The sequence below is a fragment of the Zingiber officinale genome, chromosome 11B, assembly GCF_018446385.1.
Source record: "Zingiber officinale cultivar Zhangliang chromosome 11B, Zo_v1.1, whole genome shotgun sequence".
Classification (NCBI taxonomy): Eukaryota; Viridiplantae; Streptophyta; class Magnoliopsida; order Zingiberales; family Zingiberaceae; genus Zingiber; species Zingiber officinale.
In genome coordinates this window covers 85,995,904-86,012,576 of record NC_056007.1, presented here as the reverse complement: position 1 = coordinate 86,012,576, position 16,673 = coordinate 85,995,904, and the positions used below count along the sequence as shown (strand labels likewise).

Below are 16,673 nucleotides of genomic sequence, written 5' to 3'. Positions count from 1 at the left end.
GATTGGCTCGAGTCCATGGGTATTGACGTCTCTAGGGGAAGGATAGTGAAGATGGTCAGGCAGGATTGTCGACTTGGGAAACGTGCGTTTTCCAAGTCCGGAATCCTAAGTCAGGATGGGACGGTTAGGTGGAAGGATGGGAGGGCACTGGGTGAGCTACCACTTCCACGACAGGTTGCTCGTCCTCCTGCTGCTGCTGCATATGGCGAGGAGGATCCAGATCTGCGCTGGCAGATCGCTGAGCTGGAGAGCCGGTTTGACCGCCACGAGGAGATGGTGACTGCAGAGTTCGATGGCCTGCGCCTCCAGATTGATCAGCGCTTCGATACTCTACAGAGACAGCAATTGGCGACACATCAGGCATTTCTAGGATGGATGGCCGGCCATCCACCTCCTCAGCACTCTGCGGGCGTGCTACCCTCAGGCAGCAGCATGCCTCTTCAGGATTCCACTCTTCCAGCTGATGCTGCAGATGATCCTCTTGATGAGGATGTTGGCTGACATTCTCTATGTTTTGATTGATTGTTGATTGTGCTACTTTGTTCTAGATACGATGTTGATTGCCTGTCCTGGATGGTTGCTATTTTAGACATTATGTTTATTTTCATGCGTTTTGTACTCCTATGATATCTTTTTCATGCTATGTATATGACATTGCTTGAGTTCTATCATATCTTACTTCTTTTTGTGGATTATGATATGGGTTTAAGGGGGAGGTGTTTGTCAGTCCTCATATTTTGTATATATACCTTTTCGGTGTTTGACAAAGGGGGAGAGAGTATTTGAAGTTTAGAGACGAATTGTAAACTCAATATGGAAAAGGGGGAGAAGATATTTGAGATATATCCGTCTTAGGGGGAGGATCCCGATTTCCCTAAAATTATGGATATGAAAGCATTTCTGATCTAAACTTAAATCGTGTTGTCAAACAACAAAAAGGGGGAGATTGTTGATACTGACCTGGATGTTGTTTTGATGTTGACACCGATTTAAGTTTCAATCAGATATTGAATTAACTCAGACAAATCAGGGTTGACTTGGTTGACTTGATTAATCTGATTGGGAAAAGTCCGAGCAAGGAGCTTGGCACGGGAGAAGTCCCAGTGAGGAAGCCGAATTGGAAAAGTCCGTGAGTGAAGCTGAATTGGAAAGTCCCGTGAGTGAAGTCGGCAATTGAAAAGTCCGGTGAGTGAAGCCAGGCAAATGGAAAGTCTCGTGAGTGAAGCCGCGCAATGGGAAAGTCCTGGTGAGTGAAGCCAGGCAATTGGAAGTCCTGGTGAGTGAAGCCAGGCAATTGGAAAGTCCTGGTGAGTGAAGCCAGGCAAGGGAAAATCCAGATGGATCAAGGGTGATCGGACATCTGGTGTTGGGAAGTCCAAGTATGGAAACTTGGCATGTATAGTCGGAGAAGAGCTCGGTAGCTCGGTCTCTGGACTGTCAGGATTAAGGGTAGCAAGCTTGGATGCTTGCCCCTTAAATCACAGCCTTGGATCGGTCTGATGACCGATCCAGTGGCACAAGTGGCACGGGTGATCGGTCGGCAGACCGATCCAGTGACACTAAGTGTGTCCTGATCGGTCTACGGACCGATCAGTAAACACTCAGTAGCATACTGTGTTGTTACTGATCGGTCCGCCGACCGATCAGTGAGAACTCAGTAGCATGCTGCGAATGCTACTGTATCGATACTGACCGGTCTCGGGACCGGTCAGATTGATGCCTGATCGGTCCGGAGACCGATCAGGCTTGTGCGCGCGACACCTGATCGGTCTGAGGACCGATCAGGTTAGTTCCTGATCGGTCCGCAGACCGATCAGTAACGATCGAAAAAGAGATTTGAACGTATGGATCGGTCTGCAGACCGATCCATACTATAGTCTGTTTTGCATGCACTTTCTCTGATTCTTTCTGATTCAAAGTTGCTTTTGCCTAAATATTTCTAACCATCTGCTGCAAGATTTTGAGGTGCAGGTTACTGGTAATTTGCAATTGGTTGATTTCAAATTGAGCTTCATTAGTAGAGGATACCAGAGAGACTTTTGCTGTAAACCTGTTAAAGCAGCAAAATCGTGGCTGCGATCTGGCGGTGATCTGGCATCGATCAGCTCAACTCATGGTGATTGGGTGGAGCTCAGAGACACCAGTGAAGACCAGAATTCCATTGGTGTGAGCTCAGATGATCAGATGAGAAAGAAGCGTGATTGGCGATGCTATGGCTGGATGCAGAGATTTGCTGCAGTTTGGCAGGGATCCGTTGCGGGCGAAAGGCAGAGATGGCAGAGACATAAAAGGCTGGTTGAAGAGAGGGTTAAGCAGAAGTTTTCTTGGTGAAGAAAAAACACTCTCTGTCGATCAGTGCAAAAGCTTTGACGCTCGGGGCTGAGAAGCGGCTGTCTCGACTTGCTCTCTGTTTCACTGACCTTCGCGTGACTGTAAGCTTAATTTTCATTCTCCTAAGTCACCAAGCTCAGTAAGTCTTGTGCTATATTCTACATACCTGTTGAGATTTTGTTGAGAGGTCACTCCACCGAGAAGGAGAAAGTTCATAGCCGGGTGTTCACCGGGGTTGATCTACCGAAGATCGGCTTGTCCACCTTACGGACACCGAGGAGTAGGGGCAAGTTATCCCCGAACCTCGTAAACACTTGAGTCACTGTGGTTTGCTTTGTTTCTTCTCTTATTCTCTTATTCTGTCCTTAACTTGTTTTCCGCTGCGCTAACCACTCGTGTGAGTTTTATCTTTGAGTTTTAGCTTTTGAAGAGGCTATTCACCCCCCTCTAGCCATCCAAGATCCTAACATTCTTTGCAGGTTCGCCGGAGCTCCATACGACCGGTCGAAGATTTACGTCAACAACTCGAAGAGCGCCACGTGCCCAGCGTCCGTTGATTCAGCGTTCGGACAGGATCATCTGGATTTATAAAGTTTCTTGAATCTTCTTACCATCATTACCATTACCTCGTCGTCGAGAGAGGATTCCGATTTTGGTTCGTCTCTCGAGGCTTTGAGGGCGACGTTGTTCTTGGGCTCCTTCATTCCTACACATCTTGACTCATGCACTTCAAATGTTGAAAAGAATTCTTCTAATGAAATCTTTTCTAAATCTTTAGAAATGTAAAATGCATCTACTAATGATGCCCATTTAGTATTTCTAGGAAAGGAATTTAAAGCATACCTGAGCGAATCTCGGTTACTTACCTTTTCTCCGAGATTCGAAAGTCCAGTAATTATTTCTTTTATTCTTGAGTGCAGATGTGCGACTGACTCGTCTTCCCCAAGTCGGAGGCTGATGAGCTGATTCCGAAGCAGATCTCTTCTGGCGAGCTTGGCTTCGGACGTCCCTTAGTGCAGCTCGAGGAACTTCTCCCAAAGTTCCTTTGCCGAGTCGTAGCGCCCGATCCTGTTGACTTCTTGAGGTGGAAGAACGTTTAGCAGATGATATTCTGCTTTGTCGTTCGCCACGAATTCAGCCTGGTACTTTTTTGTCCGTTGGCATTTTTCCTTACCTTGGTCGGGGCACCTGAAAAGGTTCCGGGCGCCCTGGGGGGATAAAACTTTATCCCCCAACGTTCAGATCGCGTAAATCGTGATCCTGATCAAAATCAAGGTTTGGGCGCCCGGAAGGGTTCCGGGCGCCCCGGAGCCCAAAGTCAACAGGTGTTGACTTTTTCGTCCGGGACCTCTTCTCTGGTTCAGTCCCGCCTCGGTCCGGTTCTTCTCCTCCGGATCCGCTCGCTTGGGTGATCTCTGACATCCGGAAAAGGGCTCACCCGAACCCAACTTTCGGTCTTCTCGAGCGGGCTTCCCTCCGGCTTCTCGTCCCTCGGAATCGTCGCGTGTTTCCTTCTCGTTCTCCGGCGTACTCATCCGCAGTCTTCGTCCCTCGGATGCACCGCATGCTGTCTTCTCGCTTGCTGCGTCTCTTGCTCCCCGAGCAATCTTCCGCTCCAGCTTTCGTCCCTCGGAACCACCGCTCGCTTCCTTCTCGTCCGCCGGTGTACTCTTCCGCAGCACCTCGTCTCTCGGACTGTCGTCCTTCTCACTAGCTACGTCTTCCGCTCGACTACCTGTGCTCCTAAGCTCCTGCACACTTAGACACAAGGTTAGAAATACACAGGACCTAACTTAACTTGTTGATCACACCAAAACAACCTTTGGGTTCCAACAAATGCATCAGGCAATTGATTTGCAATATTTTGTAAATGTATTATTCTTTGAACTTTAAGTTCACATTGATTTGTACGATGATCAAATTGCGAAAATGAAGCATGCTAAGTGACTACTTTGGGAAACTCTTTATTTTCTCCCTTAGCTTTGGAAAAATTGTTTCATTAAAGTGACAGTCGATAAATCGCGCCATAAAAACATCTCCCATTATTGGTTAATTCCAAATATCTTATAATTGAAGAAGAATCATATCCAATATATATTACCAATTTTCCTTTGGAGTCCCATTTTAGTGCGTTGTAGTGGGCTAATTGACACATATTGCACATCCAAATATTCTCAAATGGGATATATTAGGTTCCTGACTAAAAGTCAATTGTAAAGGAGAGAATATATGATAACTGGTTGACTTGATAAGTATAAGTGTTGCTACATGCAAAATAGCATGTCCCAAAATGGATATAGGGAGCTTAGTTCTCATAATCAATGGTCTAACTATTAATTGGAGGTGTTTAATAAATGATTATGTTAAACGATTTTGTATATGAACATAAGCAATTGGATATTCAATAGTTATTCCAATATACATACAATAATCATTAAATACTTGGGATGTAAATTCACCAACATTATCAAGATGTATTTCCTTGATAGAATATTTTGGAAATTGAGCTTTTAACATAATTATTTGGGCGAGCAATCTTGCAAATGTCAAGTTGCAAAATGATAATAAACATACATGTGACCATCTTATAGAGGCATCAATTAGAACTATAAAATATTTAAATGATCCATATGGTGGGTGAATAAGCCTCGCCTTGTATACATTCCAGGAATACAAGGGATTCAATTCCAACTTTAGATGGTGAAAGCCGCATAATAAGTGTTGGGATCTTGATGCTCGACTAGTGGCGGGTGAATAACCAATCATCCTCTTCGATCACTTCCTACAACTTGTTAGTACGTAGCGAAAATACAAACATACTAACAAGAAGAAAGCTAATCTATAAGACAATGAACAAGAGGTAAACACACAAACCTAACACGTTTATGTAACGTGGTTTAGAGATAACTTACTCTCACTCCACATTTTGTCCGTAAGGTGGACGATCTCGATCCGTCGGTGGATGACTTCTCGGAAAATCTCAGCGAGCTTAAATCTCCTTCTCGGTAGAGAAACCTTACTATAACCTTGATCCAAAATCCTTAGATCACAAAAAGAGCATGGTGCACTTAGGAGATTTCTAATAGACTTTTACCAAGTCTATTTCGTTAACCCTAACTAAGCTCCAAAGCCTTGGTTATATAGCCCACTAGTTGGAAAATCCCGCCTATCAATCGATTGTCTTATATGGAATTCAACCGTTACATGCCAACAGCTCGATACCAATCGACCGATGAAAACACTAGTTGACTACTATAGTAATTGATACAGTAGTTGTTGACTGCTATAATGCCCATTGACCACTACAGTACCTGTTGACTGGCTTTTGCAGCTGTTAGGCACAGAAACATTCTGTGCCCTGGGCCACTCGATTGGTCCAGTTGCCAGTCGACTGGTAAAACTCTAACCTTGGATTTAACCCTGAGTACAATCTCTCATGCACTCTTCCTTGCCCGTACAACCTCGATATTGCCTTCTAGCATCCTCCATTAGCCTTGCGTCCCTTGGATGCTTACTATCCTTTACGCTTTGCCTTCAAGAGTTTTCTTCGGCTTTGTCATTTGATGTTGGATTTTCCAATTCCAAGAGGCTCCTCACCTCTAAGACTTCAACCTTACCAAGTCATACTTAGACTTACGTTACCAATACTACATACTTGAACTTACACCGCCAAGACTCTACTTGAACTTTCACCATTACCAAGATCACACTTAGACTTTTCCTTATTGTACCTATATCCTGCACACCCACAAGCGCATATCAAATACAATAATAATCCTAACTTAAACCTTTGCCCAAATATCAAAATATAGGGCACTCAGATTGCTCTAACAATAAGTTTTCCTTGAGAACAAGCAGCACATAAGAATTCATTAAATTGAAAAATCTTCTGATTCTTTAATGGGTGTCTATGTGAATTATAGATAATTTTTTGAAATATTATAGAACTAGGATGTCTCAACCAGTCATGCAAAAGTATAAAATCATTTAAATCTGTAAACTTCATGTTTACTATTGCATTTGTTTCTACCGCATATATTATTGTGTAGTACAAAACAAATAAGAAAGTGGGTAATATTTCATATACATGTTTCTTACCAACTCTAATTTTGTAATATAGAGATATTCAATATTCTCATCACATGTCTCAACGTGATATCCATTTTGACAAATATCTTTAAAACTTATCAAATTTCTTTGAGACATAGGAGAGAATAATGCATTGTCAATAACAAATTTTGTTCATCCAAATAATGATATATTAGCTATTCTAGAACCTTCAATAATATTTGTACTATCAGATATTGTATTAATATTACTTTCACTCATTTCTAAATTAGAATTTGTTTTCTTTCTGAATATAGAATGCGTCGTTCATTATCAATAAGACATAAATCTCCATTATTGCATCCAAAAGCCATGATATTCTTCATTAAAACAAAAAAAAATACATAATGAGAAACAACTAAAAGATTACTCAAGAAACTATTTGTATCCCGAGGTAGTTTTGATGTGGTCAACCGAATTAGAGTTAGGTCATATTGTGTTTTGATGCCCTGTGTCTGAGTGTGCAGGAATTTAGGAGCATAGGAGGTCGATCGAATGACGTAGCCAGCGAGAAGGACAGCATGGGAGAGAGCCGACGGGCTCGGTGCGTCCGAGTAATGAGGCACTATGGAAGAGTATGCTGACGAATGAGAAGGAGGTGAGCGGCGTTTTTGAGGGACGAAAAGTCGGACCTGAAGACTGCTCGAAGGTCGGCTAATGGATTCAGGTGAACCCTATTTCGGATGGCCGAAATCACCCAATTGAACAGAACCGGAGCAAGTGCCTGGACCGAAAAGTCAATAGGAGGTTGACTCTTGGTCTAGATGCCTGGATCAAATCCAGGCGCTCGGATGGTCCTGGCGCTCGGATCACCTGGGTGCCTCCGAGGTGCCTCACCGTCCGGGCGCTCGGAACCCTTCCGGACGCTTTTTATACAAGTATCTTATTATTTAAAAAGATCGAGAAAGGTTTTATTTTTCTTTTGAATTCACCCTCTTTTACCGATCGCATGGGTCCTAACAGAAACATAATAGCAAATGAACTAATTCATTTTAAAATATTTGATTAATTTAGACATTTCCATAAATATCTTCATTTCGTATCAAATTGTTTGTCTCTCCATTAGAGGTCTGCAAAGAAATTAGAAACATCTAAATGTGTTGTCATAGAAGGACAAACAATTGTGTTATTGTCTTGAAAGATAACATTTGTCTCTATAGCTTTTGCTTTGCCCTTTAAAGAGGCTTGGTAGAGATCTATAAATTATTTTGGCGTACAAGTATGCGACCAAAGTCCTTTCATGCCACATTTATAACATGATTTTTCTTATTTCTTTTCGTCATTATCTTGTCTACTTTGAACCCTTTTATCATTGTCATTTGTCCACTTTTGGTGGACATTATTGTTAATCTACTTGTGGTGAGTTGTTGTGTTTTTTTATTATAAGCATCATGATTTTCTTGAAATCAATCATTTCCGTATCTACGACCATAATCACACCCACAACCACGACCATGACCACTACCATGGTGAAATTTTTGTTTGTGCTGTCGTTTATCATTTTAACAGTTATCTCATTCACTTCAAGAATGGACTAGCACCAATTGGACGAGTCTCATGATTTTTCATCAAAAGTTCGTTATTTTGCTCAGCCGCAAGATGATATGTAGTCTACTCAAAATATTTATTGAAACCTTTCTCTCTATATTATTGTTGCAGTAGCATGTTAGATGCATGAAAGATAGAATATATTTTTTCCAACATATATGTTGGAGCAATCCCAATAGTCCTTGCGACCATGTGTTTTGATGTTTGTGTAAATGGTTTAAGTTACATTTACCCTTGTATTTGATATGTGTATTTGAATTATGCAGGATTGCAGGATACATATATGACTCAGCAATTGGTGTCTTTGGGTCTGGTGAATGATGGAACATCCGAGGGACCGTGGACAAGGTAGCAAGGACAAGGGCTGAGGGAAGTGACTTCGAGACATACTCGAAGGATGACATTGGGACGAGCCGCGTGCTTGAATGCATCCGAGGGACGAGAGCTAAAGGAAGTAGGCTTGAAGGCAAAAGATCAAGGCTACAAAGAAGAGTCAGGATTGTCGTGAGGGTCCGAGTGTTGAGAGAAATATATTCGGAAAGGGGAACCCTATGTTTAGGTTTGTACCAGTCGACTGGTGTATGTACCAATCGACTGGCAGTCGAGCTGGAGAGAATAGAATGATTCTGTTCTCTCAACCGAAGTGGAGCAATCGACTGGTCCTAGCACCAGTCGATTGGTATCGAGTCGTTGGAGCTGTAACGGTCGAATTTCACAAAGGACCAGCCGACTAGTGTCAATCCATGTGTTCTTGGTCGAGTTGTGGCCATGTTTCTCCACCGACAAGGAGGATTGTGCTAGTCAGGGTTTCAAAGACTAATCTACTGATGGATAGAGATTGTCCATCTTACGGACAACCGTAGAGTAGAAACTTTATCTCCGAACCACGTAAATCGTCATGTTATGGTTTGCATTTATTTTCTTATCTTTAGGTTTCATATTTGTGTTTGTATTAGTTTGTATTTCCGTTACGCAAGCTAACGAATACGTAGGAAAGCATCGATTTGGGGGCACCGTCTATCCAACCCCCTTCTATCCGGCCATCCGATCCCTAACAATATATTCATTAGTAATTTTTTCACCACCTAATTTTAATTTTGAGCTAATTGTAAACATAGCTGAGTTATATTTACATACAATTTAAAAATCTTATAAACGTAAATGAATCCATTCATAACGAGCATTTGGAAGAATCACGGTTTTATAATAACTTTACCTTTTCTTCAAATTATTCCATAGCTCAAGTGGATATTTGATTGTCAAATATTCAATTTTCAATCCTTTATGAAGTCGGTGACGAATAAATATTATTACTTTTGCACTATTTTGTAAAGATTCCTTATGTCCATCTTTTATAGTGTCTCCAAAACCCATAGCATTCAAATGAATCTTTGTATCTAAAATCCACGATATATATTTTTTTTTCAAAAATATCAAAAACCATAAACTCTAACTTTATAAGATTGGACATAGTAAAGATTTATTACAAAAAAACTAAATTATTAATAATAATTATCATGCATCATATATATATATATATATATATATATATATTAATAAATGATAAAATATGATATAATCAAAAATGATTTTATAATACTTAACTATAAAATAAGTAACTAACTAATAGTTAATTGGATAATATAATCAATCATAAAGTAACTATGCATGTGAAATATGTTTATTAAAAATATATTCAATGAGGAGAAATAAATATATCATTTGTTAAAAAGATTAAATGAATCAATATAACATCATAAAAAAATAATTATATATATATATATATATATATATATGTTTATGACAGTTTTTTTTTAAAAATAATAATTAAAAATAATAATTTAGTTATGTTATTAAAAATTACTCATTTTTTACTTTTAAATACACAAAGTAAAAAACATTTAAACAATAAAACATATCGATATAAATTAATCCTTTTTTTTTTTTGTGTAGTTAGTCAACCATATAACAATTATTTGATAGATTTTTTAAAAATAATAAAAATTGTAAGGATGACGGGGACCTTACTTCTGTGGACTGTGGGTTCCCCTGAGCCCATGTACAAACTGTCTTGTGGCCCTGGGCACAATTTATGCTTTTCTTATGGCAAGTCCCGAGTGACTACCAACTCGATCGGCTAGCCTTTAGGGATAAAAAAAAAATTGAAAAAAAAACCTCAAACACAATTTATGCTTTCTTAAAAAAAATAATAAAATAAAAAATTAATAATTTCAGTTAGTCTATTTTTAAGATGACTGGTCTAGCCATATAAAATTTTTTTATTGATCATCAGAATAAATTAGGAAGCGCGCGTGACGATCAGTTCAGACGATCAACATCCTTTAGTTGCACATTCGATTTGAAGAAAATTTTCTATAAATATATCATAGTTGAAAATCAAATCAAAAATATTTATATGACAATCTAAATATCTTACTATGATACCATAGTTCAAAGTTCCTTGTTTCATACTATTATCCATATGTACATATCATTGAATAGCTATTAAAAAAACACCTAGGGAAAATATGTCCCTGCATGTGTCAAAATTTTAATAAAGACTACTGAATAGCTATTTATGGATCCTTGTTTCATACTATTATCGATATGTATTCTTCATTGAATAGCTATTAAATAAACACCTAGAGAAAATATGTCCCTGCCAAATGTCAAGATTTTAATAAACACCACTGAAAAGATTCTTGTATAGTTTACTAGTTTTCAATTAATTTATAAACATAGCACAGTATCCAAACAAACTACCTGGGGAAATATGAGTCTTGATGATTATTAAACTGTAAGGAATAGTTTATAGAATAATTATAATAATTATAAATTATGCAGTGAAAACTAAAAATGCTTTCTCTACGATCCTATCTGTTCCCTTACACTATTTCAACCTAAATGTTCTATTTATAGAGCAACATGGCAAACAGATCCAAAACCAATACCTAACTTATTTGATCAGATGCTTTATATGTCATACAGTGATACACTTCTTTAATGTTTGGAGGCGAGTTCCTCCTCCGATCATCCACGGTGTGGCGAATAAAGAAGGAAAAAGTCCACAGTGAAAGCTAGTGATTGAAGGAGCAGAAAGGTTGACAAAGAAAGAAGAGCAACCACAAGGGCAACTCTACACCACTGGCATGACATGATCCACGTTGCTTTCCTTGTCCAAGAATAATCTCCACCACCTTGTTTTGTTCCGTTGCTGTGGCTGCCTTCTCCCTGTCGCTCTCCCTGTGAATTGTGTGACCTACAAGAGCAACCACAACGGTGGCGCTGGGACAACCACAAACAGTAGTCTCACTGCTTAACATCTCGTTTTAATAACATCATTCACAGAGGACAACAAGTTGAGTTTGTGCAGGGAGCATCATCTCATCTCGCCCATTAGCTGGTACTGGTAGTTAGTGCATCACAATGAAGCCCCACCGTCCCCTTCTCCATCAGGAAAGGGAAAGAAGCATGGAGCCACGGCATTCGATGGACGGACTAAAACCGAGTTGCTTCGGCACGCAAAAACAAGAGACAGAGGTCGTAACAGAGCATGAAATAGAACAGCAGAGCATTTACATGATTATAATTTGCAGACGCCTCGACGACAAAAATAAAATAAAAATGCAATAGAACCCACGTCTCGTGCTCGGCTGCTCTTCCTCTCTGGTCTAATTCAACTTCTCCACGGCGTTATACTGTTGCGTTAGTTGGCCTGCAAGAGGGGCCGGGGACCTAACAGCCGGTGAACGAAAGCTAAGCAACAAGTGACGGATCGCATAGAGTTCCTAGAGCCTTAAGGATAGGTCGAGCTCGGTCCGGTCTCCGGTGTCGTAGGAGTTGGCCGCAGGCGGTTCTTGTTGGAGATGGGAGCCCCTTTTCCAATTTAGGAGATCGATGGTCTCGTCGCCGCTGGCAGCTGGATCTCCGGCGGCGCACATTGCTCGGCTATTGCTCACTGCGGAAAGCAGTGCGTGGTCGTTGGAGAACCGAGGGGCTCTGCGGGAGCTCAAGAACTCCGTCTGGCCGCCGAAGTTGTAATCACTGCCGGGAGGGAGATTCCTGCACGCGTGGGCGAGCGGCGGAGCGCTGAGGTACGGAGGTGGAATGGCGGCGGCCGCGGTCGTGGCGGGTGCGAGGTAGAGGTAGGAGCTCCAGCCGATGCTCCTCTCTTTCTTGTGGGCGTTCTGATGGCCGCCGAGGGCCTGCGACTTGAGGAACTTCTTCTTGCAGAAGAGGCAGGGGAAGAGCTTCACGTCCTTGGTATCCGAGGGCCCGGCGGCGCCCTCCACCTCGAGGGAAAGATCCAAGACCGGTTCCGGCGGCGGCGGCGGCGGAGAATCCATCTCAGAATTTAAAGCCTCCATCTCTTTTTGGATAGGATAGGGGTGGACTTGTGGGAAGCTTGACGAGGCAAAATTAGGAATTCATATTTATGGAAAGACCAATGACACGGAGCGCATACATTCTTCTTCCTCTAATGGCCGATCGCCGATGCCACAGAAGGTAAAGCAAGAGATTCCACTAAGCAAGTCAAAAGATCTGTCTACATAGATTTGCAAATGTTAGTGGAGGGACCTTGGATTAGCAGAATCGACAAACTGATACAGTGGCTACGGACGGGATTGGCTGAGAGAGAGAATCTACGAATAGATACAGTGGCCACGGACGAGACAATCCACAAGGAGGCAGTGACCACAGATGTAAACCCACACACATGAGTTGCTTCCTTATCATTGGAAGTTAAAAGAATGAACACATTTTATTTTTAAAATAAATAATTTAGATTTATAAATTTCAAGTCCTATTAGACAGAACACATCCTTTTTGAAAGGCTCATGGGAGATTCTCTAGTCAGATTCGCTGTGGGTATGTCGCCGGGTGACTTAGTTTGGGGTCAGATAAGGAGGCGGGAATACTGCAGAGTTTGGCCCGGTCAAGTTGCAATAGTAATCCAAAAGAACCACTCTGATGGCTGACACTGTAGCAGCTTGCACCTACCGCCATTAAGTGTAACCGAACGCTAGATCTATCCCGGCTCAGGTCGCATTTCAATCGGGCCCACAGCCAACTGGACCTCGCGACAAAATCTTGGTTATAAATTTTTTTACTAATCATATTTTTTTTATTTTTTTTATTACTTTAAAATTTTAATGGACTCAAAAATAATAATCATATCTTGTATCTATATTCTATTTCCTAAAATTTAATTTGTTCCTGAACTTTTTATCACTTCATTTTTTAAATAAATATTTAAATTATAAGTGTATAGAATATTATTTATATTATATTTTAATGTTTATATAATATTTAAATAATGTATAGTAGGAGATTATATAAAAGATATATAACGGCGACTGACCATTGCTACTTTAGGATGTATATATTAATTTGATTAATAAATTTATATTTATATTTATATTTAAATAGAGAGACAATTTTTTTATTATTTTATTTTATTTTTGCCTTCGGTCACTTCTGGCTCTTCAGTTGTTGTAGGTATAAGCCTATAAGGTGGCATGTTTCTCCACAGTAGTTTAGTTATACATTTAAAGTTTGTCACTTCAAGGACACTAACTGCAGATTTGTCGTAATAATGTGCAGGATCAGAAGTGACAGAATGAAAAAAAAAAATCAAATCTAAGTCCTAAATTGTTTAAATTGTTAAAAGATTACTCGGGTTAGATTTGATTGATAATTTTAATTTTTTTAATATTAAAATTAAATTTTATTGATAATTTTTTTTATTAAAATTTGATTAATAATTTTTAATTTATAATTTATTTAAAAAATTATATATTAAAATCTTAATTTTTTTCAGCGGTCCTAAGACGGCCCAGCGCTATTAACTATCAGAAAGACAACAACATTAGCTAAAGATATTCTAGCGATACAATAGAGACGCTCTTTTGAATTCTTTTTTAAATGGGCGTCTTTTTTTTTTACGATTTATATAATTTGTTTCCTTTTTTTATTTTTATCAGAAAAAAGGTCTGCTTTTCTAAATTCATAAAAGAAATGAATTTCTACGGTAGTTGCTTCTATGACAATAACTAACAGCTCGGCTACATGATTTATTAAATTGATAAAAGTAACAGACAAAATAATTCCGAGAAAAGTCTATAGGAGACCCATCAATCATGCAGACAATAACATAATCAATTTACAAACAGAGAATAATTAACGTAAAATTAATGAAAATGGCGACTTCATCGATTGGAGGATCTCATTGACAAGTTGACACAGAAGAATATAATGCTGTAGTGCAGAAACAATCCTACTCTTACCTATCAAAATCCGAAGCAATTGGCCAAGAAACATTAAATTATATTATCGTTTTTATTTTTAATTTTGTTTTTTTGAACATGATAAATTTCATTTAGACAAAGTTTTTGGCGTATTATGAAGAATAAAAAACCGAGGCTAATCTTAATATCTACAAGAACACTAGAATTGACGTTGAACGATACTTTACAAAATGTAATATTTGTTAAGTTTTAGAGCAAACATACAATTTTTTATAACGAGGAATTAAAATTCATGATTTTAGTGGATTGGGCTTTAGAAACTTCGCTGTATAGAGGAGGCCCACTATTCTCCTTTACCTTGTCAAAACCCTTGATTAAACCGGACCGATATCGTCAGTTGCCGCCGCCGACGCCGTCGCTGGCTTCATCCGCCCGCACCAAACCGATAGTTCCGCCAATTTCGCCGCCGCCACCATGCTGCTACGGCCTCTCCGCCGGTTCCTTGGGCGGCTTCCCCTTGCCCAACCGCACCGCACCTTCGTGGATGCTAGGGTTACGTGGGTCCGTGACCGCGGCCTCGACCATGCCGTAGAGAAGGAGAAGTACCTGCAACCCTTTCATGCACTCAAGGACTTCCTCCTCCTCCCTTCCTCAGCCTCCTCCTCCCCTTCCTCCTCCGGCCCTAGCCTCACTCTCACGTCTATAAGCGCTCATGCCGCCCAACTGCACCTCCCCTTCCGCCCCATCCGCTTCATTCGACTCTTTCCTTCTGCCCTCATCGAAGAGTCCCCTCCGCCCTCCTCCGGCGTCCCCCCGCACCCTGTCATCCGCCCGACAGACGAGCTAGTCCGCCTCCATGAGGACGAGCAGCGGGCCCTCGAGGCTGCACGCCCCGATTCTGCCGACCGCCTCCTTCGCCTCCTCATGATCGCTCGACGCCGACGTCTACCCCTGACCCTGATTGACCGCCTCCGATGGGACCTCGGCCTCCCGCGCGACTATGCCCGCTCCATACTCCCGGACTACCCCGACTACTTTCAGATTGTCCCTTCCACCAGTGGAGTGCCCGGCGCGCTGGACCTCGAGCTCGTTTTGTATCGCAAAGACCTTGCGGTGTCCGCCATGGAGAGGTACGCCATGAAATTTGGGGGCTATAAGAAGGGCATGTCGCTCCCTTTCCCCCTTCACTTCTCCCGGGGTTTCGACCTGCAGAAGAAGGTGAGGAACTGGTTGGACGAGTGGCAGAAGCTTCCGTACATCTCACCCTACGAGGACGCGTCCCATCTCAAGCCAAAGAGCGACCTTGCGGAGAAGTGGACAGTGGCGGTGCTCCACGAGGTCCTAAACCTTCTTGTGCCAAAGAAGACGGAAAAGGAAAATCTGATCTTGCTCGGGGAGCATATTGGGCTCCCGCCGGGTCTTACGAAGGTAATCACGCACCACCCGGGCATCTTTTATGTTTCAAATAAGCTTCGAACGCACACCGTTGTGCTTCGTGAGGCTTATAGGAGGGATCTTTTGGTGGAGAAGCACCCATTGATGGGGTTAAGGTATCAATATAGTCACCTCATGCACAAGGGGAAGGAGACTGTCGTGGAGAAGGGTAAGAAGCCTAGAAGGGCTGCTGCCGATGATTCTGCTCTGACTGACATTGCAGGAGAAGATGAAGAAGGGGAGGAAGATAATGAAGAAGATGATGAAGAAGATGAGGAGGACGTGATGGAAGAAGAAGAACTATCAACAATTGAATCCGAGGACTTGGAGAGTGATGATGAGGATGCCAATCAGTCTGCGAGATGATGACATGCAGTTGAAGCAGGAACGCCATGACATGCAAATTATAGCAGGCGTGTTGGTGCACACTGAACATACACTCAATTTATATTGGAAAAAGAAGATTTGAGAATGAGTCAATCAGAGATCAGAGGAACTTGGGCATGCTATTTTGACAATAATCAGCTTAAGCTGCATGAAAAGGATGCTAAGGAAGGGAATGCTTCTGCTTGCCATTCAAATTCGAAGAGATAACAGCCCAATTGTTTGGGGTGAGTTCCTGTACACACTGATTCTGTTGTTATCTTTGCATGTGGCTGCCTATTTAGTTTACATTCTTCTTTGTTATGAGTATTGATGCTATAACTTGTTATTTAACTGCTGCGCATTCTTCCAGTGCGCATGATTATCATGAGACTTTCAGTCGACCCATTTTACTTTCTGGTTGTGATTCTCAAAACCAGCGGAACCCTATCCATCAGCAAAAAATAGGAATGTATTTTAGACTTTATCTCATTTTTACCAACTTCTTTAATGTCACCTGTGCTTTGAGGTGATCTTATTTTCTCGGCATAGGCCTAAGAATCGTCAAGGGAACCTCAATAAAGCTGCTAAGAATGAATCATCTTCATGACTGAAAACCTTTACATTGGCCGACCATTTATA

The 16,673-nt window shown here is 41.1% G+C and overlaps 2 protein-coding genes across 2 annotated transcripts; one reads left to right on the top strand and one right to left on the bottom strand.

Annotated features, from left to right (window-relative positions):
* Positions 1 to 11,525: 11,525 nt before the first annotated feature.
* LOC122035368 (zinc finger protein 6-like) lies at positions 11,526 to 12,702 on the bottom strand. The gene has a single exon (XM_042594778.1). It carries the CDS (start codon positions 12,351 to 12,353, stop codon positions 11,775 to 11,777), a length of 579 nt encoding a protein of 192 aa, XP_042450712.1. The 5' UTR covers positions 12,354 to 12,702; the 3' UTR covers positions 11,526 to 11,774.
* Positions 12,703 to 14,621: 1,919 nt separating this feature from the next.
* On the top strand, positions 14,622 to 16,444 carry LOC122034839 (protein WHAT'S THIS FACTOR 9, mitochondrial-like). The gene has a single exon (XM_042594194.1). It carries the CDS (start codon positions 14,709 to 14,711, stop codon positions 16,032 to 16,034), a length of 1,326 nt encoding a protein of 441 aa, XP_042450128.1. The 5' UTR covers positions 14,622 to 14,708; the 3' UTR covers positions 16,035 to 16,444.
* Positions 16,445 to 16,673: the final 229 nt, after the last annotated feature.

Coding starts and splice junctions, on each gene's coding strand:
- LOC122035368 (XM_042594778.1), bottom strand. CDS start 12,353: ATGGAGGCTTTAAATTCTGAGATGGATTCTCCGCCGCCGCCGCCGCCG.
- LOC122034839 (XM_042594194.1), top strand. CDS start 14,709: ATGCTGCTACGGCCTCTCCGCCGGTTCCTTGGGCGGCTTCCCCTTGCC.